The following is a 15247-nucleotide window of genomic DNA, read 5'->3' as shown; positions in this document are numbered from 1 at the left end:
CTTCTGCTACAGCAGCCCATTCTATTCTAATATTCTCTGGATCGCTGTGCAGGAAGGTCCCAATAGATCACATGTTCCTGAAATAGTTTTACCAGCCTGTCTGGCAACAATAATCATGCGACATTTAAAGTCACTTAAATCACCCTTCTTTCCCATTCTGATGCTCAGTTCAAACCATCACTGGTCATTTTGACCATGTCTGCATTCCTAAATCCACTGGGTTGGTATCATAATTGGTTGATTAGACATGCTATTGGCTTTCACAAATAGGTGTCTGTCAGAGCAAATAGCACAGGTGTACCAGGTCTACCTATGTGGACAGGCTCTTCAGCAGAAATAGCAATTTCTGAATGTGTGTGTGTGAGAAGTGCTTGGATGAATGGGTGAATGAGGCATGTTGTTTAAAGCACTTTGAATGCTCAAGCAGACTGGAAAATGCTCATTAAGAAATAGTCCATTTACCATTATACTGGAAACTTATTTTTTAGTTGTTCTCTGAGCAGTTTATAAGTAGTCTATATTTTAGTTTGGTATTGTGGATGGTGCTGCTTTTTCTGGCACCCTCAGCAGATGTTTTGGCAGGTGCTGTTAGAACTGGTCCTACAGGGGGCAGATACACACTGCTGTACCTGTCACCTATTAAAGACGACAACTTCCTTGTTCAGAGTGAAATAAAGTAGATATGCATAGTTGAATTGCCTGTCATCCACCAGTTGCGAATGACTTAACCACATACATATTTGTGTTGATAGCCTACAGTCTAATTCAGGTTAATTAAATTCTTGCCTGTGAGGCGGGCAGTTAAACAGGATCCTTGGCAATTCAACGAGGCCCTACAGACAGGAGAAGAGGGAAGAACAAGGGTGGTGAGAGAGAGAGTCAAAGACCGCCAGGCGCACGATCCAGCGCTGAGAGCCATCGACGAGGAAGTATAAATGAACCTGCGATGTGGAAGAAGGAGAGCCGCTCGTCTCTGTAGCTCCTGCAGAGATAGATCGTCACCCGACAAAACGCGCGCACCGGCGATAGCGAGATGTCGATGGGATAATATCAGCAATAATGTGCCTTATTGGCTTCGCGGCAGTGAGGTTTGTGGAGAGAAGTGAGACGGGGGAGGAGGAGGGGTAGACAGCCTGGCAGACAGGTGCGCGTTGATAGTCTGTTTCATTTTCTCTCGGTCCGTTTAAGTGATAGAGCCATGGATACCCGTAAGGAAAGCAAGGTAAGAAGACAACCCATGAAACCCAAAACGACGAAGCCAAAGGAGAAGAAATACAAATCTGGTAGGTTTACTAGACGGAAATCGCTTCGATCTTTTGGGAATTTCATGGGAAGGATCCTTAAAACTTTGGGCACTTTAGCGCACTTTGGCGACGCGGAACAGCAGGACGCAGAAGACGACGACGGCGGTTTCGGGCAAAGCGCGTCGGGTGGTTTTAAAGATAACTGTTCGCAGATCTCCAGGGAAGGAACCGTAAAGAAGAGCTCCACGGTTTCGTCCATTCACGGCTCGGTGAAAGACAGGCTGTCGTGGTGCTACGGCGACAAGACCCCGGGAGTGCTGGGACTGAAGAACCACGGCAACACCTGTTTCATGAACGCCGTGGTTCAGTGCCTCAGCAACACGGACCTCCTCGCCGAATACCTCGGGTTGGAGCAGTATAAGTCGGATATTTGCCTCCAGAGGGTGAACGGGGAGTTGAGAGGAGCGGAGTCGCAGACTGCCAGAGGAGAGGTGACAGAGCAGCTGGCGTCGCTGGTTCGAGCGCTTTGGACGCTGGAGTACACGCCGCAGCTGTCTGTGGAGTTCAAGGTAAGGATGGAGACGATTCACCTGTACTGAACACGCTTAGGCTTCCCCCATTAATGAGACCTGGCGTGATTTTTCTGTTTTCTATAGAGTTGTTCTCAAACAGGTATTCCGGTGTCAACTAGAAACAAATACTCTCCACCCGGTGGGCATGTTATTCATCTTGATGGGTTAAACTAATTGCAAGTGGCCCCGAAACCCAAAGGTCTGCTGCTAACTGTGCCAGTGTTGTTGCTGCTATTTGATTAACTGCTCACTGGCAGCGAAAGTGCTCAAACTCAAGCACAATGAAACCACAATTACAGGACCTTAGGGCGTTTTAAATCAAATTACTACACTTAACTAGAAGCCACATAGTTTTCTCCTATTGCACTGACGGTATTACTGGGCCAAATCAGTGCCGATTGATCGTGCTGCACTCAGCTGAGGGAGACAAGGTACAGAGATATAACACTGAAAGCTAGAAGAGGATCAGCAGGGGCCCTGATTACTCACTCCAGTGAAGTTTGTGCCACAGGCTCCCCTTGTAGGTCACCTCGGCCATGAAGAAAGAGATCATATTTATAGGCTAAACTTTTTATTCACATTCATCTCTTACTTTCTTCACATTTAGTGCCACAAGCTGCATGTCATACCAAGTTGCCTCCCAAAAAGCGACAAACCTTTTAGAAGTTGCCAAAAAAAATGTCTCGATTGATTATAATAAAGAACACAGAGTCATAAAGATACTTACACAACAAACTCTTTGTAAATTATGTTGACTACAGTCCAGTCCATTTATCAATATAAGCTAAAGACATGAAAAAAAAATCATGAGCACAATTAAGAAAGGAGGGTAAATATTTGGATAAAAATTTAAAGGTGTGAGCTTGAATATGGTCAGAGGTCAGTGGTAAACCTTTCTGTCCCAGGAAGTAATAATAAAACAACCTCAAGACCTCATGGTTTCGACATTTTATGATATTGTTTATTGAAGTAGTTGCAGTTCGGTAACCATGTGGTTACTGATTACACGTATGCTGTGTTATCTCTGCTTGGCTTACCTGTTCCTACACTTCAGGTGGTTTGCCTGCATTCCCAGAGTTGTGAGAGAAGACACGCGGTCTTGACTCACAAACACAAAGTGTTCAATGCAGAGGATGGTTCATCAGGGGCTGCTTCATAACTGAAGCTTTACCTCTTCAATTTAAGGATGTTCAAAACAACAAGTGATCAAACACTTACACACAAGAGGCTTCTTGCTCCTGTTACTCATTGCAGTTGTAACTGGGAGCTGTAGAGGCTTAGACTTCTCTCAGGAGTGGTTGGATGGTAGCCAATCAGCGGGATTACTTAGGAAAACAAAAAACAAAAAACAAAAAAAACTGCTCTGATATATCAGTAGCACAGGGAAGCTATGAGTGATTTACACATTTTCTATGTAATACACAGACACATACAGACGCACACACATGTGATCACACAGGCACACATTACTATTACTATTCCTAATTATTTTATTTAATCCTTTATTATTATTATTATTAGCAGTAATTTAAATCACATGTATTATTCATTTCTAATTGGTTTAATGCTGCTCTTGTTTTAATTAATTGTTTTATATCTTTTATATCTATATATTTTATCATGGTTTTAATCACGTGCATTATTTTTGTGGTGTTTTAATCACAATGCTTAACGATTGTGTTTCATATTTTAGCTTTACGCTATTTTCTGCCTGCAGTCTCTGTGGTTGCTCACATGTAATGCTGCTCATTGCACTTCCACCTTGAATTAAATCTGCTTTATAAGGAATGTTCTACTAGCTTACTTGGGTGTGAGCATGCTGAAGCTGTGAGAAAAGGTCGTGACTCAAGTAGAAGAAAAACTTGATGGTGTTTCAGTCCAAAAAATATAAAGGGTAGCTGGTTATGATATTATTACTGAAGAGCGTCTGCATGAATGGGAGATCAACTCCTGCTTTGGGAAACTAATGTAGCCTGAGCCTTTTAAAACAGTCAAAAGTCTGATATGTGAAGATAGTATGCACAACATCATAAAGATCATTTGGATCTAGATAATAGGCCGTGCATAAAGAAATTCGTACAGTAAACACTTAATATATTGATCTCTATTGAACTGACTCTTTATGGAGTTTATGTGCTCCCTCTGATACTACGGCTTCCACACAGTCTAAAGACTTGTTAGGTTAATTGTTGTAGATTGTAGGTGTAGATGAGAAACACATGGTTGTGTGCTCTGTGTGTGTTAGCCTTCCCGCATGGAAAAGATATATAAAAATCTTATAAAGTTTGTATCTGTCTTGTGTGAAACTTGTATGAAAAGCAGCAAGAGTGAAAACAGATATAAGATCCCTTGAAAAATTATATAAATGAAACTTGTATGTTTCATGAGTAAATCATATAAGCCTTATATGATTCACTATATGAAGTAGGCCACATCTGAAGTCTTTCATAAGTTTTTTCTATTTCTTTTCCATATGGGTTGTGTTGGACTGGTTACCTGTCTAGGATGTAAGACGAGTGGAATAGACCCCAGGTTGGGTAAGCGGGGAGAAAATAGAAGGATGCTACAGTGTGCACAGCATGATGATTAAATCCTCATATGAATATTAACTGTTAATGTCAGAATGTGCTTTGAAAGTGGTTTTTTGTAATTACTCTCATGGTTGCCTGTAATAAAAAAAAAAGGAAAACAAATCTTTCACACACATTTCCTTTCCTTGGGCCATTGCCTTGACACAATGATTTGTACGGGTCCGCCTATCCCAGAGTGAAGCAGGAGAGAGGATGTTTACTGTAGCGAGTGCATTTGGCCTGGAAAAGAGGATCCCCCCCTGCTGAGCTGCCTCCAGTGGTGTGCACTCAGAGGGTGAGCGAATGAAGGAGGCAGAGACACTGCAGCCAAACTAAAGTAACGTCCTTGTGATCCTCACAAGACCCCTTCGTCTGTAATTAGAGAAAGGAACAGACAGCCTTGACATGTGCCGGTTATTGACAAATTTGCTCGCATTTAAAGAGAATCACTGGCTTGTAATGAAGTGGGTTAAAAAAGGAAATTTATATCCGAGATAAAGGCTATCGCAACGCTTTTTATTACTCTACTTTGTTTGAGACCGGCTTTAATGAATGAGCGGAAATTAGAAGTCACAGAGGCTCAGCTCAGAATACACCAGAATAACGTCAGGCTTTTAGAAAAATAGTTAAGTCAGTGATTATATGTCAGGTCTATCACCTTGAAGAGTTATGCAGAGCTGTGACACAAGACGTTTTTCGATAATGAGTTAAACTTAAAGTGGCTGCTATCATCCGCCAAACCTTGAGAATTATCACAAAACCTCAGCACATAAAGTGCTTGATCTGAATCAGAGGCAGATTCAGATCAAGTCTGTCAGAATGTGTGGAAGTGTCTGATAAGCTGATGGAGGGCAGGTATAGCTACCAGACTGGCAACACCTCATACAAAGGTTTCAGTTGACATTCTAGGTCAATTTACATTCTATATGTAGCAAATGGGCCTCATCCAAGCATGCAATCCAAAGAAGTGATAGCATATCAAGTGAAATCGGGGCTACTTTTCAAAAATCTGAATACAGACTTGCTTTGAAATTTCTGCTTCCCCATTGGTGAGCCTTGGCCATTAAACTTCAACACCACTGTTGTTCAATATGCTCGTTATATGTTCACAGAATTCCTTCAGAGCTTATTTAATGTAGCCCACCTGCTCATAATATTCTCATAATAACCACATGTAAATTATCCAATGTGCCCCCAAACGCACGCTTGCTTATAAATTACAGTAATCAGCCTAATGGAAGAGCTTTAGCTAATGGTTAGCATTGCCAGCGTTGCCATTACTGCTTCACAGCACATTTGATGTTCATCAGATCTCATTTTATTGGTTGGGCCAAAAGTTGTCTACATCAGTTTAACTTGATGACAGAGCAAGCTCTCTCTTTTTTCAGCTTTATACTCCCAACCTGAACAATTAACAGTGCTATAACTACTTTTAACAGTTGCTGAAAGGATGATTATCTTTTTTTTAAAACACTTGACAGGATCCAGCTCTGTGGGGCCGGGGGAGCTTAGTCAGGAAGATTGAGCCTGGTGTTTTAAGTGGTTTTGTTTGTTTTGGGGAGAACAGGTCTGTGACAGTAAAGCACACCAGCAAGACTGATGGTTTGTTTGCCTTGTCTTTTTTCTGCTTCGGGGACCAGTCTGATTCTCGCTTTCAGTGCTGAAGAGCTATACATTGTGCACACAGCGGGGGGGACGTACACCACCTGGACTCCCTGCGCTGAGCAGCACAGAAATGCCACGATGGCGCATCATCCCAGTTTGATGAGCAGCATTGTTTTTTTTTTTTCCAGCAAAACAGATGGGCTTTACTTTTAGATTCAAGTGGGATAAACAGGATGATTATAAAATACTTCACTGTGCTGTGATAATCTTTATATTTTACACCTGGCTACAGATACGCTCCTTAGTACCCGTCTTAGCTGTTGAAGGGAAATTTAAAAAAAGAAGCTTCAAACACTTCATCTCACACAACAGTGGAGTTAGACTTTTTAAAGGTACGACAACAAAGCCGCCATATGCTGTTAGAAAGCAGCATGCATTCCCACGACTCAGTGAGTCGTATTGTATTATATTGTACCTGCACCGCTGTGGCAACAACAGACAATAAAGAAATGCAAGGAGGAGTCTGTGTCAGTATGACACCTTTTCCCACCAGGTTTATTATCCCTGTCATGATTTATATATTGAAACCGAATGACATAAGCCGTGGAAAAACATCAATACTTACTGTACTGGGGTGTGACAGTGCGATAGCCAAATCATAGAAGGGAGGCTGCTTTACCAGAGTCATGTAAAGCACACTTTAAAAAGGGTATTTGAATTGCAGTTGAGATACTGCGATGTTTTAAATGACTCTCACTCAGCTCCTGCTTTAGTGACGGTGGTTTATTTTTCTATCAGCTTGAATTTACAGCCTGATCACTGTTATTTCAGTAAAAGTTCGCAAGTTAAGTTTCACTTATTCCTCAATGTGTGTAACTTAAATCATTTGGGTTGATCTGATTTGTTAACTTAAGAAGTCTGAATGCAGTTTTTCACTTTGAAAAACTGCACAGACACTAAATCACTCAGAAATGATTATTTTCATTACATCTCTTCCCCTTTCTTATTCTTCACTGATATCTTATGCTGGGGGTAGCTGTAGAAATGCAGGCTTTGTTCGTTTTTGACTTGCATTAACCTTTATTGGATGATTACAAACATATTCTAACAGAGAAATTGAAACTGGAACGAAGAGACAGGGCGGGACAGGTGCTAAGATGCTAAGAGAGAGACTCATTTGTCTGCTCGTGTTTACGGGTTTGCTGGGCCGACTGGAGCCCAGCTGTTGCTGATTAGTGGAGGGAATGTTTCTTTTATGATAGAGAGGAAAGAGAAAAAAGATAATAGAAAGAACGGGCAAAGAAAAGAGGACAGAGAACTTGTGCATGTGTGCGTGCGTGTTTGTGTGATAGATGAAACAGAATGATGGGAAGGAGAGCGAGCAGGATAAGTGATAACTGCCCTGCTTCTGGTCTGTTCCAACAGCAAAGGTGATCTGACAACACGAACCAGCTGAAAAATGAAACAGCAAATGGACCAGTCAGTAGTGAGAGATACCCCCCCCCCCCCCCCCCCCTCCCCCTCGTTCCAGCTACACCTGTTGTTTGGGAAGATAGGTGTATGCAGGAAAACAAAAGCATGTGCAGTTCCTCTTATGGTTCCACCTTGCAATGGTTTGTCAGTATCACTCTCTGACCGTCACTAAGGAATCCAATCAAGCCTGTTTGTCAAGCTGGATCATGATGGGTTGAGGTGGTGTAAATGTTTTTTTTTCTTTTAGGGAGAGGGGAGGGTCATTTGTTTGATGTATGTTTATAGTAAATTCCTTCCCCGCCAGCACTCTAATCTGTCGTTTACACAGCAGGAGGATGGATGTGCGATGGGGGTAATGGTGTGAGGTGAAAGAAAGGTTGCAAGATAAAAACCGAAACAGACATCTGAGTGTGGAGTGCAGCCCTGTCTCTGCTGACCGCAGGAGGTCATGACCCCTGCTGTGCAGACTGCACAGGTTTATGGCTGTCTTTTGTCATTCTGCTATCTTTTTCCAGTGCTTTTAAATTCTTTGGTGTTTTCTTTTTTCTTTTTTTGAGGGGTGAAAAACCCCGACAGTCCTAGATTCTATAGCTTTATTTCTCTGCTTTATACACAGCCAAGACTTTCTTTCAAGCAGAGTATTGGCTTTTGGTGGACTGCAGAATAACAATTGGAGCATCCAGGGGAAATTCAGCTTTTGCGAATGTATTTTTGAAAACTTTCAACTTCCCATACTGTAAAAAAATTTATATCTCTCTGTTCAAATCTCTTGATGATCCAACAGCACATTTAATTCATGCTCTTCGATAACAAAAGAGGATTAAACTCATTGAAAGAAACTAATCATGCTTCAAGCTATAAAGAGAACTGCTCCCTGTGCCCTCTGCACTGACGCTCAGTCATATGTGGATGGAGAAGATTCTTCTAGACTGATCAATAGTTCTTTCAGTAAGGTCCCTAAAGCAGGCCCTTCCACCCACCGCTCTCCTCTCCTGGACTACTTCTGATGTGTTTACTCTGCAAACACTTACGATACTTCTTTAGCTGTGGACGGGTCAGATCTGAGCACTGCTGGTGTTTACAGAGGAACTTGACTTTTCAACCTACCTGCTATTCTTTTCTTTTCACCTCCACCTTGCCTCAGTTTAAACAATGCCCTTTCTTTTATTTCCCTCTTTACAAGAAATCAAATACAAGAACTGCTGCTTTCGAATACAACTTTGCCTCTTTTGTGACTCACGCGTGCACACAAAGAGAAAAATGAGCGTGAGACAACAGTGCAGGCGAGGCCAGTGCACTTCCACCGCACTGAAGTCCTAACCCCTTGATTTCCACCAGCTTTCAGTGCCCAGACTGAGTCTCGTTATTGTAACCTTGGAAACTCTCCTGTCCTCTCTCGTCCTTTGCATTTTCTCCTCTCTCATTTCGTTGATAGCTTTGACAAACTGTGCTGCCTGTGTTTTTCACTTTTCCTTTCTGGGCCTTCCACAACTGTGCTGTCCTTTTGATAAAGAGACAGAAGAAGAACACTAACTGGTCTGTTGAAACTTCGCCAGCGTCCTTCCCTTACTCCACCGATCCTTTTCTCCATCTGTCCCACATCCCTCCATCCCCTGTCAGTGCTTTCTCATAGTGATGAAGCTCATTAGCGGACTGTCTCTGTCAGATAGAATGGGGGGGAGGCGGGGGGCTCCCTTCTGTGTTTATATTTAGATACTGGGATACTGCAGGTATGATGTGGTGATTTTTAATGAGGTGCTGAGCAGAGCCTGGATGCTGTCAGTCACACAGAGAGAAAGAGTGACTGAGAGAAAGCAAAGTAGCCACCTGGTGTAGTGGTAATCAGTTTTGTCTGTCATTTTCTGTCCCACTCATAAATTTACTACTCCTTCCTCATAACTGAATTACAAAGAGTGGATTTTTGTTTTTTTTTCCCCAAGAAACACCTGCTGTGTTTTGGATACAGTTTGTGTGAGTCTCCTTTTGAAATGCAGTGTATATGAATGTGTGAAGTTCATGAATAGCATGAAAAAAGGTGGCGACAGGCAAGTTGCCATCTTGCTGGGCGCTACGGCTAACCAACACTCCAGCTTTTAGCAAACAGCTAACCACTAAAACGTCTCGTCTTACTTAAATGCTGCTACAAAAAGCTAAAGACTTTCAGCTTGGATTCACTCTTCTTCCCGCTCAAGTTACATCTATTTACTCATCAATTAAGGTCTGAAAGAAACCCATCTGCTTAGACTCAAGGGGAATGGAGAAATACCTGTCTGGCAACAAATGGACCTCTTTGCACCAGCTGCTAGAGAAGATGAGCCCGGGAGTGGCACGATCTGATATCCTCGTGTTGGTCACATTGTTGTGACGTATACTTTTGCGACTTCGGAAAAAAATGCTGTAAATAAAATCTACTTAACTTGCGAGAAACCGCCTCTGTCCGCCGATCCAGCAATTTGAATTCTTTGCATTTCAGGATACTGTTCTTTAATAAACAATTAGCATTGTACATGTTGTCCTTGCAACATTGGAATTTCATAAATGAATGAATGGCTTGGCTTGAAAAAGTATTATGTCACAACAAGCGATTGATCACTTGCAATGTTGAACCTGGAACAACATTTATTATGATGATGTGGGACGAGCACCAACACGAGGATATCAGATGGGTGCTGCTGTTGGCACGGGAAGATACTGCTGGAATTGGGAGACAGTTGGGAGTTGAGTCTAATACAAGAGTCTAATCTAATTGCTTAGAGTTTGCATTCTGGGGTGTTATATGACACTGAGAACAGATGCCACCTTCATCTCTCTATACACACAATGTGTCCTTTGGTGTTGGTGTCTTGACACACTAGCCAAGGCAATCCATTTGTGGAACTGACATGCCATGAATTCCAAGTTAGAACTCTGAAGAAGTGGCATTGGCAGAAGTCACAGTGTTGCCTAAGATCACTCAAGTGAAACCAGAAAGTATTACAGGCTTTGACAATGACGCTCATCAAACCACCATGCATGATTACGTCACCTGATAAAAACTGCATCAAATATGCAGAGCAAAGATGTGACGATAAAGTTAAAGAAGTTTTATTTTTCACAAACATGAAGGAATATTAGGAGTACATTTGAATGAGTGGAACTTTGTTTGTTCTTTGCTTACAAGAATTTATGTTTCTCTGTCTGTAAGATGCTGGCATTAAAAAATAGTTTTGGCCTTCATAGTAGTTTATGATGCCTTTACTTATGTCTGTGTCTGTGAGTGAAATGTGGATCAAATAGTGCAGAATATTCCACGTATTTATCTTCAAAAACTCCTGAGCTGCTTTCAGAGTGTGAGCTGAGAGATGAATGATGAGCCCTCTGCACTTCTGAATTCATTAGACCCGATTCTGCTGTCTGTGACCCACTACCACTAAAAGCCATGTATGCCCATGCCATTATACTCCCTCTTCTGCCTTTTATACCATGTTTTTTGTTTATTACGTTCGGGAGCATGAGACATACCAAGCCTTTTTCCACCCTATTTTCATCCTGGCTTTCTGATAAGGGTTCTTTGGCTTTATATGCCCAAACAATGCTGTTCAAGGACTTGTCTGGCTTTTGAAGATATTTTTTGGCAATAATAAATGGATAATAAAAGGAACAAAAGGCTGTCATCCCTGTATTGTATTTTTTAGTTCCAGGAAATCTCATTAAATTTGACAATGCTTACTTAGTTTATAAAGTTCTAAAAACAATGGCTTTTATATTCTAGACAAAGGTTGGGTTGTACTACAGAGGAAAACATCTTTTTTTTAATGTCTTACGGATGTTTTAGTATGACTAAATCTGATCATGACAGACGGAAAAGCATTGCTGTTTTGCTGTCTCCCTCCTGAGTGTTCCAAACCAAAACTAATTTATAAATGCAAAAGTCAAAGTTTGTTAGAAATCACCTGGAAAGACAGATTAATTGTGATGTTTCTCCATCCCACAGAGCATTGTGGCCAAATATGCATCTCAGTTTCGTGGAAACTCTCAGCATGATGCCCTCGAGTTCCTCCTCTGGCTTTTAGATAGAGTTCATGAAGATGCCAATTCCAGCCCTGACAACAACAACAGCAGCACCAAGACCAAAGCCAATGCCAAGGTAAGTCTGCGTCACCGGTTTTTACTGATCCACCTTGTCTAGTTTGAAATCATTGTTTGTTATTCAGGTCAGTTACTTCACTGTTAAAAAAATAGAGTAAAAAATTTAAATACTTCAGAAACAGAAGTTTTAGTAAAATAATAACATAATCTCCTCTTGGGTCTTGGCCACTGTTTTCATTTTGTTAGTACCTTGGATCTCTTTGTGTAAAAAATGTATAAATTCAATACTAATTATATTCAGTTATATTCATCACATTCAACTCCTTAGTTTTTATCATTACAGCCTTGATAAATTGAATAAATACATATCTGCAATGTTACATGGTATTATAAATTATTAATATGCTAACCTGAATTTGTTTCTGAGTTAATTTAGTATTTGAGTTTTATTCAGATTTTTATCCCAATGCCTCAAGTAACAAACAGCAGATTTTTGTATCCACTGAGCACTTGTAAAGTTCTTCAATTAAAAGAACATTTAAAGCCAATAACCACAAAAATATATGATTAAACTGGCTCCAAGATCAGATACCTTCCTTTGGGCTGGAGCTTTATTAAAGCCAACGATCACCAACTTTCTGCTTAAGCTGGTTAGCATAGCCCCAGTCACAGGTATGCTTTGCTGACTCTTGCAAGTTTGGAGTAGTGGGACAGCGCTGGATCTATTTTCATTGCTCACTCAAGTTGTTAAGATTTCCCAGACACCTCATTTCTCCGATCATTTCCAATTTTATTTGATATGACTGTTATGAGCTGTGATCAGCTTTAGTCCAAAGCTGAATCTTGGTCTCATTCGGCTTCTTTTTAAACACACACACAAAAGTGACAACTTTCTACAAATATACTTACCTGACACTTCCAGGTTGCACTAAAATCCATCAAATTTGTTTTAACAGTGTGATCAAATTTAAATTGCAGAAGCAAATTTCACAAAAAACCCAAACAAACAATATAAGCACTGTTAAATTATGGCAGTAAATGTATTTTGGGATGCAATCTTGTGTCAATGTGGCAGTCTTAATCATGGTTTTTTAATTTTATTTATGGAACATGGGTTTGTAAGAAAACAAATATTTCTGGGGGAAATTTGTCTCTTCACCACAGACCTTAAATCTTCTCTGCTCCAAGTGGAGCTGAATCTGTGTAGGGTCAGAACGGTTTTGTTCTTTCAGCTGCAGTTGGTCTGAAATGAATCTTTGTGTGCAGTGACTGTTTTCTGAAGCTGCTGAAGTGGCAGTCATTCATTCCCACACTCTCCGTGTCCTTGTCTCTGTCTCTGATGTGGGATGCTCACCTTGCTACCGTGCATGTGGAGAATTAGAACTATCACACCAGAATTAGGTGTGATATGGTTAAAGGGTATGACATAAATGGTAGACATGTCACATTTTATGGCAACTATAGTTTCTACTGCTACATTTTTTCTCGAGTCCCACTATTTTTTTTTAAAAGATTATTGTTGACTGATACAAAATTAACTTAATGTTAAATGTTAAAGCAGTTTCAATTTAGGTGGTTTTATTTTCTGGCTGTTTAAAAGAAAATGAGGATATTTTGGCTGCTTTAGGCTAAAAACTGGTGTTAGGGTTTAGTTGGCATAGTTAATAATAGGAAAATGGGCTAGAAAATGCATCATGTCCATGTAAATGTCTTTACAAATATTTGTGTATTTTATGACACTGAATACTAAATGTGAAAACCTGCTGTGATCAGCATCCACTCTGACACCCCTCTTGTGTTTAATCACATATGCTAAGTATCATCCTGTTTCTTCAGTTCATCTGGAGTTTGCCAACCATGCGGCCTCCGCTACAGGCCGCCAGCTGAGGACTTGTTAGTAAGTGAATACTGTTACAAGCTTAACTGTTGCTGCACTGCCACCCAATGTCCAGCTCCCCCACTTTGACACCAGTGCTAATAGCGGCTGTCCTTTATGCAACATAAACAGCTTAGGACTGTAGCTCTCATTAGGCTGCCAGTGAATCATGGTATGATAAAGCCGCTTTCCTCCACTGTGGTAGTGAGGCAGAGATGAGGAAAATAACTGGCTTTTTTCACACGAGCCAGAAATTTCGATTTATTTTATTTTTACTTTACAAATGAAATACTCTTTCATTTTTCTACAAACTGATTTCATTCATGCAGCACTGTTGTAATTCAAAAACCTTGTGTGCATCTATGGTTTTACAATATTTGATTAAGTGGAGATTGTTTGGAAGAACTGAACATTTATTAAGATACAAAATTCAGTTAAGCTATTTGGCGATTAGACTCCTATGACTCATCATAGCAGACTGGAATCCCAGCAGTGACAGGAATTAAAACAGGACCTCCTGGAGTCTAGACACTGGTGCTGGTGAAGATGAAGAGAGATGTTTGGGTGGCACTCTGAGGGTCCAGGGTGAGGCAGAGATGGGTATGAGGTGGGTTGCATGAGAGTCTGAAAGGCAGAATGACAGAAGAGGACTGGGATTTTAAAGCACACAGCATGGAGGCTGATTGCCTCAGAGAAGGCTGGAAAGGAGATGATTAGACTACATCGATGATGATGAGTACTGAGTTTTGGAAAGTGGAAGAGATATAAAGGAAACCCAGGAAAGCAGTCAGAAGAATGATTATATATCTCACTTATTGAACAGCAGCATAAGCTTCATTAGTGATGAAATCTATGTTTGACAGTTGGATTAAAAAAACATAAAAAATATTCAGTGAAGACACTCTTGAACTGCCCAGACTGTGGTTTTGTTTTCTTCTTTCATTCCATTATACTCAACTGCAAAGTAGCCTTTAATCAGATAGCAATCAGCTCTTACATACACTCCCCATCTTAGCTGTTTTAAACCTGTGGCTAATCTGTTTTTATCTCCTACTTACAGATTAGTTGAGACTTAAGTTTAGAAAACTAAGTTAAATAACAACAAAATCCATGGTGTGAAATTCACAACAATCATTCCTGTGCATAACCTCATAGTAAGTGTTGTTCCACTTCCTTGTGTGGGTCCAGTCACACTGAATAGTCACATAACAAACATTTGATATCAAACAAAACGCTCATTCACAACTAAGGCCGCTTTTGTGTATCCACATTTTATTTTAGTTTAAATACTTAAGATTTTTAAGGTCCACGATCTTGCAGCTGATCTTTCAACTGATTGATCAATCAGCTAATCATTTTAAATCTGGTTTATTTCCATCCTGTATTGCACAATACCTTTTTTTTTTACAGGATATATACCATTTGTCAAATTTGTTGTCCCTCAGTTTGTTTAATGTATCAGGGGCCTGTTTGGTTAAGCTTACTTTAACAACAGCATGCATACTTAATATTTATTTTACCTCCTCTTGAGAGCAGTTCTTTACATTACAGGAGCTACACCCTCTACAAGCTGTACCTGCCTCTTTAATGAAATTTTTTGACAACCTTGTGATGTTCCACATTTTTCCTGTCTCATTTTTATTCCTGTCATCATCTGTCCTCTAGAGATTTGTTGAAGTGTTCAGGGAAAAAAAGGATTTCCTCTTAAAACATGAATATACTCAAGTTTGTTTTTCACCTATTGCTTTGCTGAAGGCCTTACACCGATTATCAGGAAAACACAAACATGTTGTATTATGTACTGGATGCAAGATGTGAAACACTGTTTCGCTCATATTT

The 15247-nt window shown here is 40.5% G+C and overlaps 1 protein-coding gene across 1 annotated transcript in view; it reads left to right on the top strand.

The window, feature by feature from the left end:
* Positions 1 to 1198: 1198 nt before the first annotated feature.
* Positions 1199 to 15247, top strand: part of usp43a (ubiquitin specific peptidase 43a) — a 112509-nt gene continuing 98460 nt past the window's right edge. Inside the window, exons 1-2 of the mRNA XM_087842551.1 lie at positions 1199 to 1813; positions 11438 to 11590. Coding sequence (XP_087698677.1) covers positions 1199 to 1813; positions 11438 to 11590 — 768 coding nt within the window. The remainder of the gene's footprint in view (positions 1814 to 11437; positions 11591 to 15247) is intronic.

Source organism: Neolamprologus brichardi, chromosome 6, assembly GCF_056152115.1.
Source record: "Neolamprologus brichardi isolate AB-2024 chromosome 6, ASM5615211v1, whole genome shotgun sequence".
NCBI classification, from domain to species: Eukaryota; Metazoa; Chordata; class Actinopteri; order Cichliformes; family Cichlidae; genus Neolamprologus; species Neolamprologus brichardi.
The sequence above is the reverse complement of the archived record's forward strand: the minus strand, read 5'-3'. Positions and strand labels throughout refer to the sequence as shown.